The sequence below is a fragment of the Apteryx rowi genome, unplaced genomic scaffold, assembly GCF_003343035.1.
Source record: "Apteryx rowi isolate R43461 unplaced genomic scaffold, aptRow1 scaffold_503, whole genome shotgun sequence".
Taxonomy (NCBI): Eukaryota; Metazoa; Chordata; class Aves; order Apterygiformes; family Apterygidae; genus Apteryx; species Apteryx rowi.
In genome coordinates, this window is record NW_020450765.1 from 540,200 (window position 1) to 552,099 (window position 11,900).

Here is an 11,900-nt window from a genome sequence, read left to right on the forward strand (position 1 = left end):
CTCGGCCGCCGCCTGCCGCTGGGCCTGCTCGTAGGTGGGCAGGCTCTTCTCGAAGGCGGGCGCCTGCGGGCTGCGGGGGGACGCGCCRTGGGGCTCCGGACACCCCCCCGCGTCCGGGGGCCGTGCGAAACCGGCGCTTCGCACGCGGGGGCTGCCGCGATGCGCGGGACCCCGCCGCCACCGCCCACCGGCCACACCGAGCCCGCTTCCCGCGCCGCACGTACCGCTGCTTCCCCGGCTTCTCCACCAGCGGCAGCGGCGGCGCGGGGGCCCCCGGAGCCAGGAACCGCTCCGTCTCCGAGTCCGCGGGCACAAACGTGATCTGGGGGCAGAAGAAACGCGGAGGCCGGGGGTGGCAGTGCCAGGGGGTCCCGGCCCCAGCAGCCTCAGCGCGGCTCCCGCGCCCGGGTTTCCGGTGCCATTGGCATGTCTCGCTCGGGAAGGGTTTTTTGGGGGGGGATCGATGGGGGAGGAAGCAAAACGCCGGGCGGGCGGCTGTGCTCTGGGGCGGCGACGGCGCTGGGAAGGGGCCGTTCTGCATCGCCGAGCGCCGCTGCCGCCGCTGCCGCCGTCCCGAGGGCTCCCTTGGGAAGAAAAGAGTCTTTTCTGCCAGGTCAGGTTGCCAGGGAGGGGACGTGTGACGGGCGACGTCCTCTGCCAAGGAGACCCGCAGGCGAGGTCCGTGCCGAGGGGGCTGGAGCGCCGGCCCCAGCTGCTCCCGGCCCCCCGCAGCCCCTCCTCCGAGCCCGCTTCTTCCCGAAAGCTCCCCAACGCGCCCCGGAGCCTCCGAGCCCTGCGCCCCCCGCGCGGGTGCCACGGCTGCCTTAGGGACACTTCGTCCCCCCTCTCCTTCCCCGGCTCCCCCCCGGGTGCAGCTTCACCCCGGGTCACTTTGGAAAAGGGACCGGAGGGGGAGGATTCCCACGGGGGGGGGGGGATGAGTGAAAGCAAATTTCCCTGTGTTTATTCCCTGCTGCTTGCTCGGAGCCCGGCGGGGTTTGGGACTGCGGGACCTTCCCAAGCGTGAGGAGCACCCGGAGGCACCGCGCGGTGGGACGGGCCGGGACGGGACAGGCCCTACCTTGGGGTAGCACTGGCACATGCTCCAGGTGATGCCCACGGCCACGAGCAGGATGCCCAAGGCGCAGAAGGTGACGTAGATCTGGGGCTTGTCCACGCTCATGATGAACAGCCCCGTCATCACCAGGAAGAAACCCAGCATGATGAAGCCGTAGCGGAAGGTCTTCTCCTCGGCCATGGGCRCGCGGGAGGGCGCTGGTGACGGCAGCGGCGGCGGGGACGCGAAGCCCTCTTGCCCGCCGCTGCGCTGGGCGCACCTCCGGGGCAAGGCGAGGAGTGGCTTCCGTACGGGCAGCCTGCTCCTGCCCGGGGCCGAGCCAGCCGGTTCTGAACGGCTTTGTAATGAATGCAAACACGCCGCCGGAATTCCCGCCCGCCTGAAGCCGCCCGGCACGCGCCGGGATCACCTTGCCCGGAGGCAGGCRCGGCCGCGGTGGCACGGGCGCTCGGCGCGGGAGAGGCCGGCGGGGTGATCGCAGCAGAGCCTCTGCGGCCRCGGGTTTTTGCAGGACGCGCTGCAAAACTCAGCGCTGTCGGTTCCCTTGTCGGAATTTCTCCAGAAAACACGTTCGGGTCAGAAATGCAAAGAAAGGTAGTTTTCCAGAAAGAGCACTTCTTGTTGAAGTTTTCCTGCTTTCTTGGATAACTCAACCCGAGCTCTCAGGACGCTGCCGGGAGCCAGACCGGCTCCGYGGCTCCCCCCGCGCACGGGCCTTTTGCAAGCCCCGGGATGGGGGGGTTGCACAGCCCGGGATAACCGAGGCAGGAAGGGCACGGAGCCCCCGGGAGGAAAGCGCAACCCCCATTTGGGGGGGCACAAGCCAACCCGCCGAGGGAAGGGGCTCTTTTAGGGGCTTAGCCATCACGGCCCCGGCCCCGAAGGATACGGGCGACCGCAGCCCGGTCCCACCCTGCCGGAGGACGCTGCCGAGCTCCCCGGGGCATAAACCCTTCCGCCGGAGGAACGGAATGAGCGTGCAAGGAGCCCGGCGCTTGCTGCGGCGCGGAGGCAAACGTCTTTATTGCAGGCAGCGAGGGTGTCGAGCCGCTCTGGGCGGCTCTTTACAGGACACGGTCTGGAACGCCACATGCACATAGATGCTCCACACACACACACACACACACACACACACACACACACACACCAGCCGCTGAACGTTTTTAAACAAAACCAAGCGAGGCGTGGGAAGTCGATATGCGGGAAAACAGAGCGGAAGCAGCAGAGAGATGGATGGAGAGTGCGTTAAGCAGGCAGAGGGGCAAACCAGGACGTTTGGAGAAGCGTTGGATGCGCTTCTCCTCCTCCTCCTCCTCCTCCCGCGCGCCGCTGCTCTCGCGGGGAGACGGCACGCTGGTGGGACCGGGCGAAGCAAAGGGCAAAGGAGCAGGGGAAAAACCAAGCGAAGCAACGGGGGGGCGGACAAGCTCAGCATCCCTCCCGCACCCTCCGCCTCCCCCCAAAACCTCCTCTCTCCGCAGAAGCGCCCGGAGCGGCCCCTCGGCGAGACTGCCAGTCCCGGCCGCCGCGCTCGCTCCCCGGCAGCGTGCTGCCGGCTTGTCCTCCTGCCGCCTTCCCCACGCGTTGCCGCAGCTTTTATTTCGCCTCTCCTCCTTCACCCAGGCCGGGCGGGCGCCGCACGGGAGCCCCCGCGGAGGGGCCRGGCYRGGGCAGCGGGTGCCGAYGGGCACCGAGCRCGGGCGGCTGCAAGCATGCGGGATCCCGCAGCCCGGGGAGGCCGCCCCGGCCAGCAGGGCTTGCGGCGCCCGGGGAGGAGGACTCGCTCTGCCCTGCTGCTGCTGCTGCTGCTGCTGCTGCTGCTGCTGCTGCTGCTTCGCGGGGAGATGGCAGAGACGGGGAGCAGCCGCTCCAGCGCAAAGTCCGGCTGGGTCCCACGGCGCCGGCGGGATCCTGCAGGACTCCTGTTCCCGCAGCTGGGGCAAATACCGCGGGAGCTCTCCGGGGCTCTGCGGAGCGGGGTGCTTGGGCTTCACTGGACTTTGCACTGAAGCGCGCTCCCGTCTGCTGGCCCGGCAGCCGGGCGGGGAGCGGGGATCTCACCGCCGCCCTTAGGATAACCAAAAGCGCCTGACGTGAGCTAAATCTGCGGCACGTTTTTAAGAGAATCCGTCAGAGAAACAGAGTAAATAAGCTTGGACTGAGCTCCTCACCAGTACCAGTGCCAGCGGGAACTGGGCTAAGTTTTGCTCTACCCRGCTGCGGCGCAGACCGACCCGCTTAGGAGAGGGCACTTAGGAGGCCAGAGCTGAAAGCCGCGGCGGCCCCGGGGCGGGGGGGTCTCGGCCGTACGCGGGCGCAGCTCGGGAGGACCCCATTTTCGGCGTGAGAGGAAGGGCTCTGCGGGCTCTTTCAGCGCGGGCTCTCGGTCGGGCGGCACCGCTGGGCTCCGCAGCCTTGTCGCCGCCGGGCGGCAGGGCCCGGCCCTCCCGGAGCCCACGCTGCTCTTGACAACGGCCCCGGCCCGCCGCTGCCGCCACCGCCGCCGGCTCAGACGCCCCGGGCGCTGATGTTCTCGTAGCTGGGGGGCGGCGTGGCCCGCGGCTCGTCGGGGCGCTCGCTGCCCGGCCACGGCGGGCTGGCGCGGCACAGGGCGCTGTCCGAGGAGCTGCGCCGGCGGCCGCCCTGCCAGCGCTGCTGATCCTCCTCCTCCTCCTCCTCCTCCTCCTCCTCCTCCAGGTCGCGGTAGAGGGGCGGCGTGACCTCCTCCTTCCTCCCCGGCGGCTGCACGTAGGCCAGGGCGCCGTGGGCCGGCCGGCAGCTCAGGGCTTCCTCGTAGGTGGGGATGGCGCTGGCGTCCCAGCCGCTGCAAGGGAAGCGGGAGGGAAGCGGCCCCGTCAACCCGAGCGAGCGGGTCGGGGCGAGCGGCCGGGCGCCCCGCTCGCACGCGGCTCCGAGCCCTCCGCGTGCCGGCCCGCGGCTCCCGCCGAGCAAACGCGGCTTGCGTACGGGGGAAACCTGGGGCCAACCTTTGCCCCGCGCGCTCCGCGCCCTACGGATCGGCGCGGCCGTGTGCCGGCTCCGTGCGCGGCTCCCTCCCGCTGCCTCCCGGGGCACCGTCGGCCCTCGCAGGTTCGAAGCCAGCGGGATGCGCTCGGGAAGCCTGAGGGCACCCGGGAGGCACAGCCGGCCCCCCAAAGTCGCTGCGTTTTGCAGAGGTGTCCCCACCTCGGGCATCCCGCGCCGCCGCCTTTGCGGAGCCGCCGGGTGGCCGAACGGTCGCAGCTTGCGGAGGGACGCTCCGTTCCCTGCGAAATCCGGGAAAGCGCAGCGGGCYGCTTCTCCGGAGGGAGGATCGCGAGCTGCCAGCCCTCTGCAGAGCAGCGTTTTCTGGCTGGCGCCTGCGGAGCGCTTTGCTGCGCGAATGCCAGCACGGCCGGGGCTGGAAGAGCTGCGTCGGCGCGAGCAGTGCCGGAGCGGCCGCTGCCGGGGCTGATCCGGGAGAACGGCCGCATCCCCGGCTGGGGACAYGTCTCTGCCCGCGGCAGAGCTCGGCTGGCGCGACGCCAGCAAACCCCTGCGTGGAAGGAGGAAAACCCACCAGTCTGCCCGGGCCAGCTCAGGATCTCGCTCCCAGATATTCGGATGGGCTCCAAAACCCCAGGGGAACCTGGAATATGTCTCCCACCCCGACAGAATTTTCATGGTTTTATGTTTTCAAAGTTCCTTTTAGTCCTACTTTTCCCCGGAGTCTGATTTATACTAGAGCCAAGATCTTTGCTGTGACCCCATAAAACTGCACTTTGAAGGGCCTATTGGCTCTCTTTTCAGAGCGTTCGCTGAAAAAAAAAACCTTTTTAATCGAGAAGCGGAAATAAATCTCAGAGCCTCACACAGGGAAAATCTGGGGACCTGATTAAATAAGCAATATTGGTATCCAGGGGTGTGCAAGGGGTCTTTCCACACAGGTAAGCAGGCGTTGTAAAGGGTCCTTCCACTGCATTTCCATTGTACTTAATGCCCACCTGATGACTATTTCCTCTTTTTTTTATATATATATACATTTTATATATATATATATACTTTTTTTTATATATATACATTGGTCCCCCAGCATACCAGGGACCAAAAAAACCAATCTTGTGAACTCCCTGTAAAAAACAAAGGCTTTTCCCGCCTGGATGGAGGTTGAGGATGATTACCCCGCAATACGCTAGGTATGGGAACGCCCCGGGATTTCCCGGGCTGAAAGCAATTGGGCTCAACGACACCGCCGGGCTCTCCCTMACGCTGCTATTTAGGCCACCTCCAGCACAGCAGTCAGTACAGTTCTCACTCTGCCTTTTACCGTGACCAGGCCTGAGCGTGTCTGCAGGAGACGGTTGTGCCTACGTTGGGTAGAGGACTGTGCCGGGACAGACAGTCGAACTGCCAGGCCAAGCACTCGGCCCTCGGGAGCTGGGTTCTCCAGTTCCTTGCTGGCTCTCGTTTCACAACCTCCCCTGCCACCACGGGCGCAACTCCAGCAGCTTGGGCGTTACAACAAGCAACAGAGGTTTTGATAAAAGCTGAAGGAGCCAGCAACACCAAAGCGGTTGCTGAGAGGTGCATGGCGAGGTACATGTCCTTGGGGCRCAGTGCTTGGAACCCACCTTAAGGGGCAAGTTTAACTATATTCTCACTTAAAYGTCAGTGCTACTTATCTTGTGGTCACCCACACCCTGGTAAGCAATGGCACCCTAATATAAAGGCCCTTGTGTTGCTCGCTGAAGGAATAGGACTGGCAGGAGCTGCTGGAGCRTGGTCTCCAATCCTACTGCTACAAGTGACACTACAACCCCTCTCACAGGCAGGTCAAGCTCTTAAAAAAGTAGTGARTTTCTTTTTGCTCCTATGAGTGGCTGTTCCAGGACCCCAGGGCTCCTCAGCTCAGAAGCGTCCTTCTCTTTTCCAGCCTAGATTCATTCCCGGCTCCTTTTCCCGTCTCAACACCCGCGCGGGGGCCTTGCACTAACCTGCAGTTCCATTTCTCAAGGGGCTCCGCGGTGAAGTACTGGAGGTCCCTGGGGAAGTGGTACTGGTAGCGTCGGGACACCACCCTGGCGTTGGCTTTCACGGACCACAGCAGCCCGAAGAGGAGGAGGATGCCGCCGATGCCGCAGCAGAAGAAGCTCACAGAGCGGAGCAGCGCGTTGGACGAGGAGCTGGGGACCGCCTCGGCTTCCCGGGGAGGCGCGAGCTGAGCCCCGCTGCCGGCCACGGYGCCCATCTCCCCATCGCTCCACCAGGCGAAGCACAGCGTGCCCGTCACCAGCAGCACGGCCCCGGTGATGGTCACTCCRTAGCGGAAAGTGGAAGCCACCATTCTTCACAAAGAGTCCTTGCACCAAAGAGTTGGGGGGAGACGACCGAAGCAACGCATGAGAGAGCCCGCGACCTGAAATACAAGAAAGGGACTGGGTTTGAGGGGGACAATGTTACAGCTTCCATGGAAAAAAAACCTCCMAGAGGAGAAAACTGCTAAGCTAGGACCTCCCTGTGGGTTGGATRCTTCGGTGTCATCTTCAACTATTTGTCATTGACTGATCTCTGCTGTCAGAAAGGGCATTTCCACCCTCTCAAATGGGAACCACACTTGTGCCGGGGGGGGGACGACCCATGTGCAGGGTGAAGACAGCTACCAGATGGACTTGCAGCCTTTCCAATAGCCTCCCAAGAATGTCCTCGTTTTAAAGAAATCACCCAGCGCTCCTCTCCAGGCAAGAYGAAAACTGCAGCCAGTGTAACTAAGTAGTCAGCTCCAGGGACTGGCATATTTCTTGTCTTTGGATTTGATTCCAGACGTCCTCCCAAACTTGGAAAAACGCCAGCTGGGTTTATGATCAAAGCAAAGCTTATGAAAGAGGTTGGGGAAAGGGACATAAATCTGAGATGTCATCGCTTCCAAATCAGATCAGAATTATCAGGGCACATGTTTTCTCCTCTGAGACTGGATGTAAATCAGTCCTGCAGTGACAGTAGGTGTCTGGCATCGCTGCTCAGAAGCCCACAGCCCAGGAGATCCGAGGCTGCGCTGCCTCCTGCTTTCTCAGGGAAAAGGGCCAAGCAGCATCTCTGAAAGTCACGGAGCTGCTGTTTCAAGGGAAAGACGGCTCAGCCGCTGGCAAACCAGGGGACCTCGCCTAGGGATCACTCCCAAGATGCTGGGTGAGGAGGGACCCACGGGAGCTCTCCCATGGCTGATGGAGCCCACAGTAGCTGAGCTCCCCTCTGTGACCMAGCTCAGGTCAGGGATCTGTGCGGGAATTAATCTGCATCTCCATTAAAAGTCAGGAATCTGCTGGAGACAAGCTAAACCCTCTCGGGGAAGACCAGATGACTCCTCTTGGTAGCGAACGAGCTATTTAGAGGGCTCTGAGCGCTCAGCTGTGGTTGTGTCCCAGTTCTCCAGCAACGTCCCTAGACTGTTCAGCGCTTGGGAAATCCTGCAGCATTTAAACCCGCCTGCAGCTACTTGCCTAGATATTCAGGGTAACAGATGCTCGGCTTTCCCACCACCCCGTTTGCTGGGGTGGCCCTGGCAGCCCCGGCATCGGGGGACGGCGCAGGCACGCGGGCAGCTGCCAGGACCTCAGGCGAGGAGGTAAATCGCTCACTGCCATCAGCCAGGGACTGAAGGCAACATGAGTTTGGCGCRCACACACCCCACCCGCCCCCGGTTTTGCTCTCAGCCTAAGGAAATGAAAAATTAAAACCAACACAGATGATAGATTATCRTTTGGGACATGTCCCTCTCTTCTGTCATTGCATATCGCCCTGGAAGGATGAGGGACCGCTGAACTCGGTGTTCCTGCTATGCTGGTCAGGGGCTTTGAGTCAACAGACCGCTGAGATATACGCAGCTCTTATCGATCCAGCTGTTGCGTCCCATCGCAAGAAACTCCAGAGGAGAAGAGGGTTCCGTTTACTTTGAAAGCGGGACTCCGTAACCAGAAGGCCAGAAACGCGGCTGTGTGGGTGAACGGCGGAACTCCAGCGCTCGCTCCCTCGTCCCGGGGAGGCGGGCGGGAGGCAGGGCCTGGCCGTCTGAGCGGAYGCTTCGGGCGATTGGTTTTGATTTCTTGTTAAATATGTGTGTGTGGGGGGGTTCTCCCCGGTAAAATACAACRTCATCTGGGAGACAATCCCCAAAGTGCTCTACTTACAATAGGAAAAACGCACATTAAACAAAGTTTTGAATGAAGCCAGGCAGGATGCTTTTTTATTCTGCTTAAGCCTCATGCTGTCTGCTGAATTAAGACCAGCTTAACAGATCGCTGTTGCTGGTAAATGCCGCTGACTCCGGAAGAGTCTGCTGAATCTTCTCACAGCATCGTCACGAGCTGAGAGCAACATCCCTTCCCCGGCACGGGAAGATCTGGGGAGGGGGCTGCTGATTTCTCGTCTCTTTGGCACTCCACATCGCTTTCTCCACCCCAGCAAGCAACAGACATTTATTCCTAGGGCTTTAGGACGCCCTACCATGGACTAACCAAGCAGTGCCAGCAACAGGAGAGGCAGTGACATCCCTGCATTCCTCCTCTAGCCCTGCTCGCCGCCCAGCAAGAAGAGGCAAGCTCAGCTCCCTCCTCCGCCTGGGCACTTACTGGGAAAAGAAATGAAGGCTCCGAGTGAAACAGGTGAGGCAAAGGCAATAAACAGCGACCCACAGAGAATAAATTGTTTAGGAGACTCCCCCAGGTCCTCGCCTGCCATTTTGAAAATTCCCCTGCATAACATTGATATAAACTCATTTTTCATGCTCTAAATGAGCTTTCCAGCCCTCTTCAAAAACCAAGCTGCACGTTGCATCATTTTATCCTGAAATCTGTGAGGGAAGAGCCAACGCGAAGTCGGGAGCACCAGGCAGAGCCCAGAAGGTCAAGATGAATTCAGTGTAATCAAGGCCGGGTGAAATTATGTTATTTCAAGCAGCTATTTATCAGATGGGCCCACTAAATGGAAATCCAAATTACTTTGCAGTGAAAGAAAGACCATACGATCTAATCTATATTTAATGAAGAAACACAGTGAGAAGTGAGACTTATGAAACTCGCAGGAGGACTGCAGGACTCGGAGCCCTGATAACATGCTACGTCTTTCGTCTCTAGGTCATGAGCTCAAACCCCACGGCGGGCTGGCCTGCTGCCAGCTCTCCCCACCAGCAGCCGCAAAGTCACCGGGAGGGAAGGAGTTTGTGTTTCTTGCCCGTGGCCAGGTAGACCTTCCCTTCAGGAAGAGGGGACACGCTTTGGTGCTCCCTTTTGAATAGCGGCGTGGGGAAGGGACTATCAGAGACCTGTCAGAGATGCAATTAGATGCCGTTAGAGACCAGCCTCCTCCAGCACACCACCAAACTCTGTAAGGAGGAGCCGGTAGAGAAGTGGGCACACATGGGTTTTCAGAGCAGTAGGTGCTCAGAAGAGCGTGAGAGGACACTGCTGACCTGCTGGATCCCATTGCTTTTAAGAGCATTGCATTCTCCAGGAAAAACTGTAGCCAATATAGTTGGGGAAGAAAAAAAAAACAAAGCCCAGCAGCTCTCTCTAGCAAACTCTGTGGAAATTACAGGTCACTCTGAACTGAAAACCTGCATTGAAATGGCAGCAAATGTTGAAACATTCAGATCTTGCAATCAACTGAAGTGTCAGCAGTTTCCTCAGGAAGGTACGTGGCCAGAGATGTGGAGTCAGGCACCGGTAGTTGGTCCTGGCCAGGAAGGACGCAGCTGCCACTGCTGTGGGGTGGAGTTTGAGGTGGTCCAACATCCCAGTCATCCTTCCCCCATCAGTGCAGCCTCCTCAGAAGCCCAGGAAACGGTTCAAAACTAGCAGGCCCTTCCCAGCAATTGCTCCCCATCCATAAAAAAGGCAGAACACTGCTCAGTTTTGCAGCCAAGGCAGCTGCAGGTAAGGTGAGACCATCTGCAGAATCTGCACCCTCCAGCCTGCAGCTGAGGCCCAGCCAGAGCAGTGCAGGTTGGCTGGTTTGAGTCCACCAACTGCAGTGGAAAAATCACTTCCGCGATGTGGAGGCAAGGGGTGAGCAGAGGGAGGGAACGGCTCTCAGGATCTGACTGATTCTGTTAACGCTGCCTTTCCTGGAGTCCTGCAATTGTATAAAGTCCTCAGGTTCTGGTTAAGAAAAATGCTGCCAGTGAAAAGAGAAGGTGTCAAAGCTCCTAATTGCCTTGGTCGAGGAGGAAACTTGGGCCACGTGATCTGAACGCACCCCTACAAGGAAACCGTGAGCCGACCACGCGTTTCGGCCTGGAGCGCTGTGCACATCTGCAGCAAAGCTCTGCGAGCAGCTTCTCCCTCCACCTCTGCAAACAGCAGCAAGGGGGAGGCTGGCAGCAGAGGTAAGCCGCAGAGCTGGGAGAGGTGACAGATTGACAGCTCGAGACAATAAAGTCGTCTTTCCTGACAAAATSAGCGCAGCACGGGGAGCAACGCTAAAAGCTTCTCCAGCCTCCCCAGCAAAGCGTTCCTCCACCGAACCCGCGGGGGCGGTTCCTACGTGCTTTATTGCATTAGCGTCAAACAGGTCCCTCGCCAAAAGCCCTGCCTGTCCCCTCTCAGGCTAGGACAGCTCTCCTGAGCCTCTTTCAGGAGGCCTTCAAACATGCAATGTGTCTCTCAGTGTACCAACCACCGGGAAAAGAGCCCAAGGGAGCGCGGGGCGGAAGGGGAGGTGTGAGACCRCGGCAGGAGGGAGCATGCCCCTGCCCGAACCGCTGCTGTCCCAGTGTGCTCCGGGCTCTGCCCCACAGGCACAAGCGCTTCTCACCACCCAGCGCATCGAGTGGCCTCCYGAGCATTTCCAATGCGGACTTTCAAGACAAGGCTGCCCCTCCGAAGACTGCTATTCCCTCAGTCCAAGCACACACCTCCACCTTCCAATACACTTTGACATTTTGTTCTGCCCAGTCTCTCCCTTGACCTGCTTCTGAACAGTCCTCATGGGAGAAAAGGATTTGCATGTTGCATGTACGAACAGACATGAGCGTTAACAGTTTACACAGTTCCAGTAAGATGCTGAGAATAGCATTCCCCATATAAAGTTATGCAGATGGTGATTCATAGGGTCTACTAAGCATTACTCAGAAAAACAATCTTTCCCAGAGGCACAAGAAATGAAAAGAGTTTTGAATCTCTCCCACTGCCATCAAGTGGAAAACCACCTCCACAACCCGTCCTTCCACTGCAATTGCCAGAGACTTTTAACCAGTGACAAACGCACCAAGAGGAATGCCGTGAAGAAACGTGCTGAAGCGCGAGCGTATAATTAAAAAGATTGCATCCTGCCTTTATCTGAATTTACTGTTGCTGTTGTTGTTATTATTATTACTTGTTAGGCTTTTTGGTTCCAGTCCAAACCAAAGTTACAATCAGGCTTTTCAAGCTCTGACATTCTTAACCGCCGGAATGCAGGCTCGGAGCAGATCGCACAGTTTGCAAGACAAGCCCTCGCGTAACGAAACATGCAGTCGCTCTTCCGAAACCTCCCCACATCTGCGGACGCTCCGGCTCAGAAAGGCAAAGGAGCAGCCAGATTTCGGCGCCCCGAAAGCGGAGCCGCTCGCACCGGTGGCCGCCCACCACCGCAGCCGCGGGGCCGGGCTGCTCGGCAAAAGTAACTTCGGCCGGCGCCGCAGCCCGCCGAGCACCCGCGGCCTCTGCCCGTCGGGGCGAGCGGCGATTCGGCTCGGGACGGAGAAGCGACCGAGCAGGCGGCTTCTCGCCGCCGAGTTTGCAGCCCGCGCGACCCCCCGCACCGGGCTCGGCCCGTACTCACCGCCCCGCCGCCGCCGCCGGCCCCTCTC

The 11,900-nt window shown here is 60.1% G+C and overlaps 2 protein-coding genes across 2 annotated transcripts in view; both read right to left on the minus strand.

Moving 5' to 3' along the window:
- The window catches only part of BSND (barttin CLCNK type accessory beta subunit), a 2,213-nt gene extending 955 nt beyond the window's left edge, over nucleotides 1-1,258 (minus strand). The window contains exons 1-2 of the mRNA XM_026079902.1: nucleotides 1,082-1,258; nucleotides 225-322 (exon numbers count right to left, since the gene is read on the minus strand). Coding sequence (XP_025935687.1) covers nucleotides 225-322; nucleotides 1,082-1,258 — 275 coding nt within the window. The remainder of the gene's footprint in view (nucleotides 1-224; nucleotides 323-1,081) is intronic.
- A 2,328-nt stretch (nucleotides 1,259-3,586) lies between these two features.
- On the minus strand, nucleotides 3,587-6,401 carry TMEM61 (transmembrane protein 61). Its single transcript, XM_026079899.1, has 2 exons — nucleotides 6,052-6,401; nucleotides 3,587-3,902 (listed from the first exon to the last, which is right to left on the minus strand). The coding sequence occupies exons 1-2, from the start codon at nucleotides 6,399-6,401 to the stop codon at nucleotides 3,587-3,589; spliced, it is 666 nt and encodes a 221-aa protein (XP_025935684.1).
- Between the last annotated feature and the right edge of the window lie 5,499 nt (nucleotides 6,402-11,900).